This window comes from Mizuhopecten yessoensis, unplaced genomic scaffold, assembly GCF_002113885.1.
Source record: "Mizuhopecten yessoensis strain PY_sf001 unplaced genomic scaffold, ASM211388v2 scaffold9935, whole genome shotgun sequence".
Taxonomy (NCBI): domain Eukaryota; kingdom Metazoa; phylum Mollusca; class Bivalvia; order Pectinida; family Pectinidae; genus Mizuhopecten; species Mizuhopecten yessoensis.
The window spans coordinates 100,098-117,275 of NW_018408296.1; the positions used below are offsets into that span (position 1 = coordinate 100,098).

General features: G+C 35.2%; 1 protein-coding gene across 1 annotated transcript in view; it reads right to left on the minus strand.

The window, feature by feature from the left end:
* Nucleotides 1-17,178, minus strand: part of LOC110459029 (sodium- and chloride-dependent glycine transporter 2-like) — a 35,588-nt gene that overhangs the window by 10,086 nt on the left and 8,324 nt on the right. The window contains exons 2-6 of the mRNA XM_021511058.1: nucleotides 11,800-11,931; nucleotides 10,284-10,578; nucleotides 5,933-6,065; nucleotides 4,408-4,542; nucleotides 3,568-3,671 (exon numbers count right to left, since the gene is read on the minus strand). Coding sequence (XP_021366733.1) covers nucleotides 3,568-3,671; nucleotides 4,408-4,542; nucleotides 5,933-6,065; nucleotides 10,284-10,578; nucleotides 11,800-11,931 — 799 coding nt within the window. The remainder of the gene's footprint in view (nucleotides 1-3,567; nucleotides 3,672-4,407; nucleotides 4,543-5,932; nucleotides 6,066-10,283; nucleotides 10,579-11,799; nucleotides 11,932-17,178) is intronic.

Here is a 17,178-nt window from a genome sequence, read left to right on the forward strand (position 1 = left end):
AACAAGAAAAAACCGGAAAAGGCAACTCGATGCTTGAATCCAATGCTGCAAGTTTAGTCATCAGTGCAAGTTTGAAGCCCGGATGCAGAGACAGGCTATTGCTTCCTGTCCGTAATTAACGTTACCGAACGTAACATATTGGTCTGAAGACAGGCTTACCTACACATGTCCTCTGGACAATACGATTGTAACGGAAACATCTTTGTACACCCGATTGAATTACAAGGTAGTAACAGGATGTTATTATGAGTAAATTGAAAGGTAAAGCGGTGGTAATTATTTCACGAATATTCCACGAGATTCTTGAAATAAAACAAGTTTATAAGGTATGTTTTTGATGTAAGGGTTCCAATCGTACTCCAGAATAAACTTTTTACATAACTAAGACGTGTAATCAATATAGGAAAGACACATAAAGCTTGTCGTGAAAAGTTGAAACACCATGCACGTGCATAATTGACAAATATTTTATAAAAAAAAATGATGATAATAGTGAGTCTTTTTTTCCGGCAGGTTGGAGGTGAAGAATTTATTCGCTGATGTAATCTGTGCTAAACCTGAAAGAAATACAATGCAGGGTGATAGTGAGAAATGTGCACTGGCTTGCCTGTATCTACTATCCCGATGAACATGTCCTAGAACAGATTCAATCTTACTCAGCGGTTGCCATAACCCCCTTTACATCTAACAAAACAACAATATTTAAGGTAATACCATCGACAACTAGAACAATACATGCGGCAGTTTTCAAGTTTTAAAATATAAATGTTTGACTGTGAAATAAATCCCAGTGTAAATAAACACAAAGATAGTTCACTTGTTCTTGGACAGGGATAAAATCCATTTACTGTTTTCAATGTTTATATTTTACCTTTGGCTTGTTTTACATGATTTAATTGAGTTACAAGAAAACTGAATTGAGCACCAAATCCATACTTGATCATGAGGACAGTTTCATGACTTCAGGCCCCGGTCTTGTTTTTGTTTGTCATATTGGTATTTAAGATCCACATTACATGTGAACGGTAAATAAATATAATAAACAGTTGATTTCCATAGGGAAATAATGATAAATGATAAAACAAATGTCACTATAGGTTCTAGCATTTTGGCCTCCTTGCCTACGCCAAGGCGAAAATCAACGATGGATTAAAGTTACGTCCATCTTGCTTTCTCTGAAGTAGAGGAAATGACGTCACAATGACTCGTTAAATCTATGACGTCATAAAAGCACGCAGTTAGAATCACAAGACGTCAAAACACACACACATATATACATATATATGGTCTATAATATCCATGTATTGTTAAATTTTATAAAAATATATATAAATGTACATACGTACATGAATCTGTAATATAAAAACAAAAAGTACACTCTTTTTGATAGAATAGTAGTCTAGTCCATGAAACTACTATCAAATACACCATGTAAGATAATGGAACATTTCGTGTTTTTATAAAATATTTTGATCCCCTAACGTTGCTTTCTCGTAAGGGTTGAAATTTATTTTTAAGAAGTCATAACAACATTGGTTTTCTCGACATATTCCTCGCGATTCATGATAAATATGTCAGGAAAGCCAATGTTATTATGACCTCATGAGTGTTGAAACAAATTATTTCATACCTTTTATTTACATTTTTAAACGCTTTGAATATTCTGATGCAAGCATTAATAAAACAAAAAACAGGTATTATTTTCTAGTTATACATGGGGACAACGCAGTAGATAGAACAGCTTGTTTTCGCGAGAAAATGTAAAACTTCAGTTGGTGGTTCTAGCAGCAGCATGCCAACAAAAGAAACAAAATATAGTTACTTTTTCAAATTTAATTTGTAGAATTTATACATGTGGAATATTATTATCATGTATACGTACTTAACACATCTTATTTAAGCTTTAAAATGAAGTCAATCATGTTTAATACTAATTCATATTAGCATAACACAACTACATCGAAGGCTGTTTCACGGCGGACGTGAACCAATGCAAGTACGCCATGTGCTACGTCATTTTAGCGTATCAATACGCAATGATGAGGTTACCTGTGTTATGCAAAAATGAATGTCATTTTCGTCAATGGGTCCAAGCATACATAATGTAAATATTTTATAATCTATTCTTTCAAGCTTTTCATTAAATTTTATTAAAGTTTTGGTATACTATTTCGTTGACATTTTGTATCCTGATGGAGAATATAGGTATATTTTATAGTATGCTTCGATGACTTTGTATTCTGAAGGAGAATACAGGTATATTTTATAGTATGCTTCGATAACTTTGTATTCTGAAGGAGAATATAGGTATATTTTATAGTATGCTTCGATTACTTTGTATTCTGAAGGAGAATATAGGTATATTTTATACATGTAGTATGCTTCGATGACTTTGTATTCTGAAGGAGAATATGTGTATATTTTATAGTATGCTTCGATGACTTTGTGTTCTGAAGGAGAATATAGGTATATTTTATAGTATGCTTCGATGACTTTGCAGTTTGTTATAGGTGTTGATTATTGGTAAATATTTACATTTGTGTAGCATTCTCTCTAGATAACATTACCAACTCAAATGTTGTAATGGTTCAATAAAAGCAAGTGTGTAGTAATATGAACAGTACTACATGTACCGTTATATTACCCCTGACCTCACTATGTAAAGTCATCCCCCGACTCACCAACAAAAAACACCAGATTTTTTATTTTATTTTTTCAAATTTGTGTTATTTATTCTATGTGAACTGATCAACAAGAAATCACATTGTTTAATTAAATAAAAGTGCTTGAAAGAACAGCACACTGCAGGCATGTAACAACCTATGTAGCAAAAAAAACTAGTTTCTTTGATTTGTATCCCCTTTATTGATAAAAAATACATATGAAGGGAAGGAATGGTCATAAACCACGGCTTTATATTTTACATTGACCAGTATATCGATTCTTATGTACATAATGTTAAACTATTCCTAGTGCTAGCTTGTGATACTAGTCTCATAACCCTGCGCAACCGGAGTCACAGTCGTGAGGAGAAACGTCACAAGAAGAGAAAAACTCTTACAACAACCATCTCAAAATGCACATGCTTTTAGATTGTTCTTTTCCGTGTAATAATGTTACCGAACTCCATAACAGAATTTGCGTAGATGATTACCAATCCCTACGTACCTCAAAATAATCAAAATATTTGTAAAATAATAGGGGAAAATGATATTTTCTTGCTTTAAAAGGGCCATTGAAATTGACGCCAGAACACGGGAGAACGCGTCTCCGGCGTTCTAGAAAACAAAATTCTCCTGGGGGAGACCCCCAGCCATGAAAAGGGGGAAGACACCCTCCCATTTTTTTTTAACTTCAAATAATGAAAGTGAATGTAATAGAACGTATATATCAGGTTTGAACTGCATCTTTTTAACAAACATGAGGGTATGCAACACAGTTTCGTTCAAACATATTCTCCACCAAGATGCGCTAACGGAACTGTGTTGCATACCCTCATAAAACCTTAAATGAATGTATAATGATATTTATTATGGAGATACTGACCTTAATGACAGATGTACTTACTTAAGAGTCTTGTTTTTAAAGTCACTAAAGCTGGCCATTGTGAGAACACCTCCCCATGCCGGGCCTAGAGAGAAGAAGGCCTGCACAGCGGCCTCAAACCACACCTAATAGTAAACAGCATTAAATAAGTCAGATATACAATAATCACAAACAATTTGATTAAAATATAAAATATTTTGACAAACGACCAAATCTTGTCAAATACACAATAACAGCTAACACCTATAGTAATTATAATCATTATTGAAAGAAATGTATATATAATAATTGCAAAACAACTTGATTAAAAGATAAATGTCAATTGATAAACCAACTAATCAAGTGGTAAATCACATGCTTTGGTGCGACTATTATTAGTTTTTCTATTAAGAAATAATGGCTTTTTATAATTTATTCATCTTCACAATAGCAGTTTTACAACTTTTGATACGACGGTTAATAAGCGTGAAATGAAGACATGTACAATCAAGTAAAAAAAGAAAGAATCATCATTTTGTAATATTATCATTATACCTTTAGTGAAAATCCTGTAATTTGATTGGTCTAGACAAATTGATCATTTTACACTGTCACATTCGCTTTATCATTGAGCAAATGGAAGGTGTTTCTCAACGCCCTAGCAACGATTGACCGTGTGTGTGACAATGAAAAAACGTGACTGTGCAAAGACGATGTATGCACCAACCGTTTATTTCAACCGCCATGCTTTTTTTCGGGGTAACACAATAAATACTCCATTCATTAGAGAATGACCTAAGGCAATGTCACTCTCTAACGAATGTAGCACTACTATAACACTATCCATTCCACTCATCATTTTAAATTACATATCGTTCTTACCTGAAAGTTCCCGAGTTTTTTGAAATCTGGTTCTATAAAATACATTATTCCATCCAGTGAACCTTCCAGGGTGAGACTTCGAATGAGAATAACTGTCAGCAGTAGGTATGGCAGGGCGGCGGACACGTACACCACCTGGAGGGACAATAACCATAGTACACCTGGACATCATAGGTATCAAATTTGAAGTAATGCTATTCAAACCAGTTTAGACCAACATGTAAAGAAACAAGAAGAATAAAACAAAATAAAAGTAAAATAAACAAAATAACCAAAAGAGTTGACACTTACAAAGGGAAACAAATGACTCAAAAAACTGGAAGCGAATCTCAATGGGGGAAGGGTACATGCAGATATAAGAACAGTGTCAACGACCAAATATCTAGGACACATTTATTACATTTTTTACAATGAAATGTAAGGATTTACAGTCCAACTAAATTGATATTTTCCTACTTTAACAAATAACTCTCTATGTTAATTTCAAACTAAATTGACCTAATCTGAGGAGAGCGAGAGTAAGGTTTTGTGTGGAAATAACAAACAATGGACATTGCCGATTATGACGCAATTCACTGATGTCTTGAAGTTAAGCTATTATGACGTCACAATACAGGTTGGCGGCAGTTTGGTTATCTGTACACAGAAGTCAATATTTTAATAATACAAAAAAAACGTAATAAACGATTTTTGTTTTCCTTGATGAAAACCGCTTGTCGTTATTTCTGACAGACTTGACACCCTGGACGACTTGTCTACCTTTTGTCGACAGACCTGACACTCTGGACGGCTTGCCTACCTTTCCAACAGACCTGACACTGTGAGCTGCTTGCCTACCTTTCCGACAGACTTGACACCCTGGACGGCTTGCCTACCTTTCCGACAGACTTGACACTGTGGACGGCTTATCTACCTTTTGTCGACAAACCTGACACTCTGGTAGGCTTACCTTCCTTTCTGCCAAACCTGACGCCCTAATTGGCTTGCCTACCTTTCCGACAGACCTGACACTGTGGGAGGCCTGCCTACCTGTCCGACAGACTTGGCGGCAGACCTGATCTGGCTTGCCTACCTTTCTGACAGACATGACACTCTGGGCGGCTTGCCTGCCTTTCCAACAGACCTGACACTATGGCCGGCTTGCCTACCTTTCCAACAGACCTGACACTGTGGCCGGCTTGCCTACCTTTCCTACAGACCTGACACTGTAGACTACTTGCCTACCTTTCCAACAGACATGACACTCTGGGTGGCTTGCCTACCTTTCCGACAGACATGACACTCTGAGCGGATAACCTACCTTTTGTCGCCAGAATCAGCACTCTGGACGGCTTGCCTACCTTTCCGACAGACTTGATCTGGCTTGCCTACCTTTCCGACAGACATGACACTCTGGGCGGCTTGCCTACCTTTCCGACAGACATGACACTCTAGGCGGCTTACCTACCTTTTGTCGCCAGAATCAGCACCCTGGACGGCTTGCCTACCTTTCCGACAGACCTGACACTGTGGCCGGCTTGCCTACCTTTCCAACAGACCTGACACCCTTCACAATACACAGGAAGGTAATGAAGAAGCTGAGAAAGAGCGCCAGAACAATATGCCACTGTGGTGTGCCCACGTCGTCCAACCCGCTAGATGCGTGCAGTATCTGGTATCTGTTAATGTAAATTAATATTAACATTCTGTATGTTTGGACCCATCAACGAGTGTCATTTATGTTTTGCATTACACCGACGACTTCATCATAATCCGCATAGATACAATGTCGGGGCCCGCCGTTATTTCGCTCTTACAGTATATTTATTATGCTAATTCAAATGATATCAAACACACTTGCCTTAATGTTAAAGATAAAACAAGTTGTTTGAAGAAAATGATTTTAGCATATTACGTGAAATATTCTACAAATTCCATTTTTCTCATTAAAGTACACACGTATATTTTGTTTGTCGTCATGCTCTTGTTAGGACCGCCAACGGAATTTTTCTTTTCCCCGCGAAGACACAGTTTTCTCTACTCTTCTGATCCAATGCATAAAAAGAGAAAGATACCTAGCTTCTTCTTTTTTATTATTATTTTCTTCATCGCCTAATGAAAAACATTTCAAAATGTAAGTATAAGGGAAGGAATCTACTTTTTCAACCTGTATGATATCATAATAATATTGGGTTTCTGGACATATTTACCTAATGCGGTTCATTAAAGTGTTCAGAAACTCAATGCTGTTAAAACCTTATCAAATGTAATGCTTAAAAAACATCAAATCCGTTCTTTGAGTATCACTATATAGTGAAACTTTTGAAAACTCCAATTTATTTGAACTCCACATATTTTCGAGACACAAATAAAAAAGAAAATGAAATGAAATGTCAGTAGCCGTGACACAAGTACAATGTATTTTTTTTCTCCGACACTTCAAAGGTGCATTTCCGGTTTTGCCAGGCACGAGATCATCTGTCTTCACCTACCAAAGAAAAGGAGTGTTATAAACGGAAGTTGTGCACTGCCAGTTTTGCCTAATCAGAATCCTCAGTTTTGTATTTTTTAACCGGAATTAAGGATGTACACCTCTGAGAAGTCAAAAATTTTCTGTATTAAACTTTTTTTCTGATACGGATTTTTGGAAAAAGGTGTTAATGACATAGTAGAAAATGCAAAAAAACACTATATGTCCGTGTGTTCGTTTTTGTGCTATGATCGGTGAAAGGTACCAATATAACACAACATGTGATTTTTGGTGATTTTTTGTGTTTTGACCATTTGCAGAACAAATTCATACAATTTCCTCCGAGTGTGTTATCAGATATGTATAGATGTTTGTAGAATTGATAAAAATGTTATTTTCTATTAAATTATGGAAGTTAAATTTCATAATCTTTTTCTTTTAACTTAGAAAGCTGATTTTAGTTACTCCTACTCCCTAATTTTTAATAAAAAACCCTCATTTTGTTACCATATCTTGCAAATTAAAAGCTTGATCTAAAAAGTTCTGCTATCAAACTTTTTTTAATATTTAATGAATTAAAAGAAAATGTGTTTCTCTTTGCAAAACATCCACAACAAAGGATCCATGTGCTTCTTTTTTTGTCCCTCCTCATTTGTGTTATTTTTGACCCTTTTCGGAGTCAAAAATCAAAAGGGCTTCAGTTACACCAAATATGTAAAAAAAAAAGATAGCAATGATGTATAATTTTCCAGTTTTTTGCATATTATTTTTATCACATTAAACATTATAAACTTGTACAGCAAAATTGAACCAGCAACAATTAAAAATGGCGACACAATGAAAATTTAAGTAATCAATCAAGTGCCAAAAAAGGTGAAATTTTGGCCTTTTATGAAGCGCAAGAACTACACATTAATACACATTTTCAAAATGGCCGCCGAATTGGTAATCATAATTTGTTTAATATTACATAAACCCGCTACACCAGATCAAAACGAGATTTGAACGTGATTGAAACCTCCTTAAAGTATGTGAAAGTAAAAGTAGAAGTTTAGTGCCATCAACTATACGTCTGGGGCCTGTTCGTTTATGTGAATAACAACTTCGGGTATAAATCCTGGCGGGCCTGGAACTGTGTATGCATGCATTGTAAGACTTTATCAAAGTTCGCCTGAAAGTAGCATCAGATTACTAGGTCCGACCTTATTTAAAAAACGAACAACTGTGGTCCGACCGGTTCAACCGCTTAAACGAAAACGGACCTGGTTGTAGCGGTATTTGAATTATTTAAAAAGATTACGAAATAGGAGGTACATAGGGGAAAGTGTTGGAGAAAAGGATATTCCTATTTATTTCAAAACTGAAGGAAATAAATTACTGTATGTATAACTTTTGCTGTTTAGTCATCAAATTGTTTGTATCTTGATTGTCTTCCCTGATTTCCTTTCATTGTTTAACAAGCAGTTTTATCAAATTGTATTATTACAAAAACGACCATAAGCCATCGATAGCGGGTTCCTGAACCTACCATTTAAAACAAAGCTTGTAAAATTACCTGAAGCTGTCTTTTTAACAGTATTTATTATTACAGACACTTGAGACAGGTTATGGCGTTTTAATAATTGCTTCAGACTGATTTCAAACTTGTGTTAAGTATCACAGACATGTAACAGTAAAACACATTTTGTTTAAGAGTGATAACACATGTCAATGTAGAAACATTTACTTCCGACATGTAAGAAAAAAAATACTTGTTTCAGACTGGTTTTAAACTTGTAATACTATCACAGGCAGGTATTTGAGTTGAAGTGAGTGAGTTTGTTTAATTATTGTTTCAGACTTGTCATAAACTTGTGCGAACCATCACATACATGACATGCAAGGCACGTTTATTAACTGCTTTAGACTGGTTATAGACTTATATTTGTTATCCACTTGAGTTTAAATTGCCTTTTAATATGCTCTCTTTTACTTGATTCATATATTGTTGCACAAAAAAAATGATCTTTGATGATATTAATAAGTGCATTCAGATTCAAGGAGTTGCTAAGACATCTAGTCTTATAGATATAATGTTTCATTATCAAAATAGCTAGAGTACTGTGATATTATTCTAAAAAGGAACGATTCTTTATTATAAACAAACGGAATTAAAAGTATATCAAGTAATGATTCAAATTTCTGTATAGTGCCTAATCCTCTTGGCATTCCCATAAACGATGTACATGTAATTTTAAATATATCAACTAAACTTATCGATAATATGTTATATTGTTGTTAGTTATTCTTGTAGAAAAATACGCAACAGTGCGTGCGCGGAGCTAGTTTTACACAGCACCCGTTTATTATACTCATTGAAGAGACAGCTCGATCACACGCTTTGTTATTCTGACAACGTCATCACCGCGTCATCATTTCATGTCACGTAACCAGTGTCACGTCATCAATTTTGTCACAGATTTCATGCGCCACTTATGTTGGCGTGGAACATCTGATTCAACATTACTACTTTTACGATGAGGAACTATTGGAGAAAAAGAATCAATAATTATGTATAATGTAGAACGAGAAATTTCAACCCTCGGGATACAATTTTTGAACACAATATTACCCTTGTTTTGAGATTATTCTGTCTACGTTACACACAGGAGTGATTGATGCTATTAATCCTCATTTGTTCGTTACAACACAATAATGGACATTGATATATTCACTTGATATCATCTCGCAGCCTGACCATAGAATGTGAAAAGTTTCTGTGACGTTTACAAAAGTTCAAATGGGCGGAGCTATGCAAATTGTCCGCAAACGAGACACAATTATGCGACGTCATCAAAACCATATTTTGGTGGCGTTAACGAAAGCTTATGCTAATTTCAGGCTGTTGCTTTTATAAGACCGACCATTCGTTATTAAGATTTGAAAAGGATATCTGTGCCCCTTGATATGAAGGATGAATATGATAGTTAAGACAAGCATCTACTTGATTTACACGTGCTCAACTTAGTAATCACCCCGTAACCTGACCATAACGTAGACGTGGTTCCTAAATTAGTAATGCTACAGCGCTTGGGGGGCAGATGATATCGCTGTTGGGTAATGTATGAAGGCATGAACACATTTTTACCAGTTTTTACAAAGGTGAGTAAATTCATGATACATGTGAACAATGACCTCACGGTCAGGGGTCCTATCATTATTACCTGGACTTTTTATGATGGAATCCTTAACTTAAAATAAATTCGCAATTATTTATTTAACAAATAGAAAATGTTTATACAAAAGAGTCATTCATTAGAAAAAATCGCAGGCAATTTTTATAGATATTAAGCAAGGTTGGGTGGAGAGCTATCCCCCTTCGTCAAGTTTTGATATGACCGATATCGTAAGGTTGACACATCATAAACTATGATGCTGCAAGCATTACCTCCAGAACTCATTTGCAGCCGTTGGGTAGAAGCCGATATCTGTGAGCGTTTCTGATGCCGTCATTGACGTGTTGTTATCAAAATACGTCATGTTGTCAAGGGTTGTGATGTTGTTGGACGTCACAATCTTGGTCCTTAGTGTCACGCACATGTCCGTATTCCAGGAATTGTCGCACGTGGACCACGGCAGTGTGGGAAAGAAGGAGTAGAAAAGATAACAAAGAGTCCACGCCATGATCAGACCGGAATACCAGGTGCACACGAAGGAAATACAGCACATGGAGAACCCCAGGCCTGGTAAAATATACAAAAATGTATTACTAACTTCTGAATAATCCGGACATTTTGTGTTATGGTAACGTCACTAACCTTCGCTCTTCTGTTTTAGATTCTGACGTCATATCAAGCTCAATTATGTGACATCATGAATGCATTTTGAAATAATGGTGTTTTACGCTGCAGTGAAGTGTCTAATACCCATATGGTAACGAATTTGCAAATAAAATTACATTTACAAACTAATATACATCTATGAAATTTACCCCAAAACATTATATTTACAATTGCCATTGTTTCTGAATAGGTAACCTAGGTGTGAGCAAGTCTGTGTATTTCTCAATAACTTGAGTGGCCCAGTTCACCGCGTATGTAAATATGTAAATATTGGGGAACTTCTTTCCGCAAACCTCGTGTCAATGTCTACCGTGCGTTCGAGACACCAATATAAGTGTCAGAAGCTACAGTCGCGATTGAGCTCCACTCTCTCATATATGAGTGTCGGCCGCCATGCCACAGAAACGATGACTATCGTTCCTAGAAATGTAGGTCAAATTTCTCGTCTCCTAAATGTTACATCAACAGTCACTCGGCCAACAAACAATTTATCCACATCATACATGTCATCTGTACAAACCTCTGGTATGCTTACAAACAGCAATTTCGATAACTGCACATTCAATTTCCACAAGGCCTAAAGGCTGGTCAATATCGCTCGACGACATAGTAGCACTCTCTATTTCCCGCCTTTGGGCGCATCACTTTCAAACGATGGACGTCCGCGGTCATTAGTATTTTGCCCCAATACCTCAATTTGATACAAATGTAAAATTATTTATTACATTACCTACTAATACAATTATGAAGTATGAAGTATAATATGGATATTTTATGTGAATACAAATATTGAAAAGAAGGAACTTTTTTTCTTTGTTGTCACGAAGAAAGTGGGCGGGGTTTAGCTGTCTGTCAACGGGTTTAACATGACGTCAAAATATTTTTGAACGCAGATTACACAAGGTAATGCTTGCATCCGACTCTTTTAATGGTGTTATTGTTAAAAGAAAATATTGTAAACATAAGGATTAACCTTTTATTTGGTTTACTTTATTTGATAATAAATCCAATGGAGCACGAGGTAAATGCGTTTGCACAATTTACCCTTGTTCTCCATTGGATATATTATCAAATAAACTAATCAAAATAAAAGGTTAATCCTTTAACATATATATCATGTACCTCTGAAAAGGGGACAAATTTCCCAGACAACAAGTGTGCTTTTCCCGGCGAACTGTGCAAGAGAAAGTTCCAGGTAGTACAAAGGCATTCCGCATATCACCATAAATATCACAAAAGGGACGAGGAACGCACCTGAAATTATACAAAGAGAAGAGTCGTTTCAGAGGTTTAGAGTCAATATGCTGGTAATTTGCACTCCTAGCTTGACAAAGGAAACAGGCGTTTTCGAAGGCTCGCAAAATTCGTTCTCACTTACTGTTTCAAATTAAGAGCTGTTCCCACTAATTACGGCTATATTTCATCACTTCTAAGACAGATAATCTCATGCTTTGGTATCAAACTACCATACACTTCATAACAATACCGTCCGTGAAATCAAATTCAAAAGATAAGTGTCAAAATAAATATTGATAAATAAAAATTCAGTAAAGTTTGAGCCAATAATAAGACTGTTACCTTTGTCTAAGCTATGACTGATTGAGCGACTGATATGGATTTAATAGTATATTTTAGTTTTACTTGGATGAACTACCAAGGATAACATACATATTTTTCGTAGTGTTTTTTATTGATCCATAAATAGAACATAGAACACAAACATCTCGGATATATTGCATCCTAAAATGGCTAACATGACATATTATGTGATAAACGATATCATCTTACCTATGTAACGTCACCATTACCACGCTACAGAAATATCATTGACAATAACTGGTTTGATAAAAAAATCAGTTATTGTACTTTTACACTATGAATAAATTGGTTTCAGGTTTTTGTACTTTTCAATTAAGGATTGAATCTTCCTTTTTTCGATTTCACAAGATGATAAATTGGATTGGTCTTGAGACAAATTTAATGAACTGTGAATAATGAATTTACAGGTTTGTTCTTTTTTTTGTTTATCGTCCTCGCCACCTCAAGGGCATATGAATATAGATGCCTACAAGCGAGACATCACTAAAAAAAGAGTAGGGGGCAGATGAGAAAAGAACAAAAACATAAAGATCTAAAATATTGAATTTGATTTCGCCTTATATAATAATGCACAACGAAACCCCACTTTTGCAGGGGCCTCACATAAGTCGCCTCCTAATACATTCAGTGATTTGCAGCACGCTTACGCTAACCTCGAATCTGCAGGAAACGAACTATGAAGAAACCATTCAATTTATGAGATTCAACACCATATGATATAGACCTAAGCAAATAATTATCAGTTTATTTTAATTAAACCCATTTGTTAATACATATAACATACAAGTTCATACTGGAGCTGGTCACTAAGTATTGATTTGACTATAACATCTTTTTTTAATGAAATAACTTTAACTTTAATAAGATCATGATCACGCCCCTAAAACTTGTCTATAGTCTGCATTTTAGGACCCTGTGTTGTAAGTTTGTCCGCCTGCAATTTACGGAATTATCTCTTTGTTTAAACTTTTTTTTATTTCAGTTCAAGCATGTTATTAGAATGAACAGAGAAGACAAAGGGAAATAAGAACAAGTGTCACAGACAGTTATATAAACCTATCACCAAGTATACTAAACAGCAACTAATATATTCAGTACGTGATAACACCATTCATACACACAACATACGCATATATATATACCAATAATTAATGGAAATAACAATAGTTTAAAATTCCTAAGAGTAAATTGGTAGGGGTAAATGTAAGATATATATTGTACAAGTTAACATGTCATATTATTCAGTTAAAGAAAATCTGCCAGTTTTAAGTATATAATTCTGTACAGCTAGATATATTAACTTATTTTCAGCTAATGAAAACGAATCATCTCCAAATAATAATAACTCCAAAGTAACATCATGGGGCAAACATTGCAGGTAGCGTCTTCTTATTTGATCGTACCTGTTACATTCTAATAAAAAATGTTTATTGTCTGCGACTTCACCACACATGCATAATGGAGATGGAGCAATATTTTAGCAAATAGCAAATAAATGACCATTTAGTCGTGCGTGATATATTTGGCCCTTGCGGATACCAACGTTGTAATAGGTAGGCGTTTTCTTAGTATGTTGCTTGTCAAGATAGGGTTTCAAAGCAGAAGTAGACGGATTTGATCGTACATTTTGTGGAAGACTACTCCATTGGTCTATAACAGAAGGTAGAAATGACTGTTTATAAAAGGACGTTTTGCTCAATATTGGAGTAACAAAGGTATGGTCAGAGTTTCTGGTATCATATCGATGCCCTTCCGATACAGTACTTGGGATAAGGCTATATAAATATTCAGGTGTATATTGATAGAACATTTTATGGAACTGGATAATTTTATGATTTTGCCTCCGATCGAATAAACCCAAGCTGTTTCATTGAAAAGTTTGTCAACGCTTACTAATTTAGTTGCACCTGTTAAGATTCGAGCGGCTTCGATATTGAGGTTTTCAAGTTTCCTCCCAACTCATTCGGTATGTTCCCCCACACTATATCTCAATACTCAAGCCACTGGCGTGACCATGCATTTATTTGTCCCGAGTCCGATTCCAGAATTTGATGTGTCGTCATTGGATTTCTACTACCATATACAGTCCCGCATCGTCGGCAAACAGTTTTATTATGGACTTTATATCATACACAATATCATTAATGTACACCAAGAAGAGCAGAGGTCCAAGGATAGAGCCTTGGGGTACTCCGGCAGTAATAGATGCCCAATTAGAACTGCAATTATTTAAATTAACTCTTTGTTTTCTGTCAAGAAGATAATCTTCAAACCAGTTTAATAACTTTCCATATATGCCAAGCTTTTGAATTTGAAAAGAAGGCCTCGATGCCAGACACGGTCGAACGCCTTGCTGATATCACAGGATACTGCTCGAATGTCTTTGCCTGAGTCTAGAGCTTTACCAAAGTCGTAAGATATACTAAGTATTTGGTTTATAGTAGAGTTCCCGGGTGTGAAGCCTGATTGACAGCTAGTAGTAAGGCTATTTTGACGAAGAAAATTGTACAAATATTTAAATATGCAGCGTTCAAAGACTTTTCCTAAGACATATGGTACGAACATTCTTGACGTCATCTCGTTTTCCTTTTTTATGAACAAGTATGACGTTAGCTCCTTTCTATGACGACGGCAATTTAGACATGGCAAGACATTTAATAAAAAAAAGGCAAGAGGATTACAAAGAACATTGGCTGTCTCTTTAAGACTTTGGGGCTGACTAGGTCGGGTCCATCTGCTTTGGACGGATCCAGATTAACCAGTATATCTTTAGCGTCATCGCTTGTTATTATAATTTGACCAAGTTTGTTGGGAGAGATACACGAGTTATCTTCCGGAAGTACGGTAGCGGAATCATCAACTCTAGGTTGGCTAGAAAAATAAGAATTGTCATCATGATCGTAATAATTTTCATAACTAATAATGACATGGATGTGGGATTTTTTGTGTCTGTTTTCATGAATTTGTTAAGAACTTTCCACCATGACTTGGAACGATTTGGGACAGAAAGTTCTAACGACAGTTTGTTGAATTATTTGTCTTTGGACTGCCTAATTAGGTTGACACACTTATTGCGTATATGTCTAAAATCTAACCAGTCACAATCTCTATTAGTCTGTTTTGCCCTTTTATGTATTTATTTAATCTCTCGAATCAATGTTGACATGTAAACGCCGTGAAAGAGTATATTACACCTTATATGAGTACATTTATGAATACAGTAAACATAATAGACATATCTTTGTATTACAAACGAAAAGTATGTGCAAGGGTTAGTGTATTTTTACAAAGATCATATGACAACATAAGCCCTAGATACAAACAGACAACAATATGCGAAAGCCATCACCTGTGGAGTCTAACGTTTTTCTAGTATACTTGTACCTGTATAAGGTAGCAGTGTACAGTAGCGTACGGTGGCCATGGGTGATATTTTTTTATACAATGACTTACCCCAGTAATATTACATGTATCAAAAGTTAAAAAGCACTAAAATTGGCATGAACATGATGTAGTGGACTTTGTGGGACTCATAATTTAAAAAAACAAAAATCGAAATTGGTTTGAGACTACAGTTTGGGGCATTTACAAATATGTGACTACACAACAAAAGCTAGCTTTTCATGTAGTCTATTTTTGTACTCCGCACATATGTAAACATTATAAAAAGTCCACCGGAATGTCTTATGCTAAAACGTGAGTATTTCTGTTACCAAGTAGGCGATATTTAATTTCAGACAGATTTTAAGAAAAAAAATATACTAGGGGTCAAATTTTGGGTTAAATATCACATTATTTTGCATTTTTTGGTGTTATTTTATGTGGTAACCATGGTTTTCACAAGTCCCAAATTTGGGGGAAACAGTTTTGAAAAAAAAATATCAGTCTTCTATACAAAATGTATTCAAAATATAGTTTATAAATATATATATATATGTAATTGGGTTGTTCAGGATGAATCCACTATCCATGTTTATCTGAGACATGCCCTTTATTGTTAGGATCAGGCCATTTCTACTGTACTCTGCTACCTAAACATTTTGTACTTCTAGTTCAATTACTCACGCGTTTAAAGGTTTACATTCCTTTGTATCAGTTCTATTCACTAAACGACGATATTAGGGCAGACACATATACTTGTTACCTTTTTATCTTTTACCTTTCTCTTCTTATCTGACATAAAATAGCATTTAAGATAACTTATTGAACAGTTTGAATGCACATAACCCTTATCACTGTTTTATTAACAAATATAAAATTGAATGATGTTGAACTTGCCTGGGACCTATAATACAAAATATTGATTTTGACGCGTATATTCAAAATGTAACCTTAGGATGCCTGCTCATAATATCAATTACAACAATTTTGTTAAACAGTTAAGTTATATTACAGAAGTATTTCTTATAAATTGACTATCGTATTTCTACATAAGGTTTACACAGTATCACGGGAAGAGTATCGGAGTGGAATAACAAAAATGGTTTTAATCAGTTTAATATAAATAGTTTCTTTGTTTATTTTTCATCGTATCTTTTAACGATGCTATCCATACTAGTCCTTTTAAATGATAAATTTGGCAATTCTATTTATAAAACCATATAAGAATAACAACTAAACACATGTAATGTAATATCCCTAGTTGCAGTCCGGTTCGGTAAGGTCTATGATGAAATCATCACTATCTTGTAAAATCAGTGTGAGCATGTGTCAACCTTGCAGTCGAAATCCATTGGTTTGCGTATTATTTTATGTTCGATGCGAGACTCGGTTGCTTCTACATTTTCTGCTGATCCTGTACAATTTGTTACGATATTTCTCCCCCTGTCCGTATCAATTCTCCTCCAAACTATTTGTCTTGAACCTTACTCTTTGCTCTAAGGTGGGCTTATTCTCATTTTA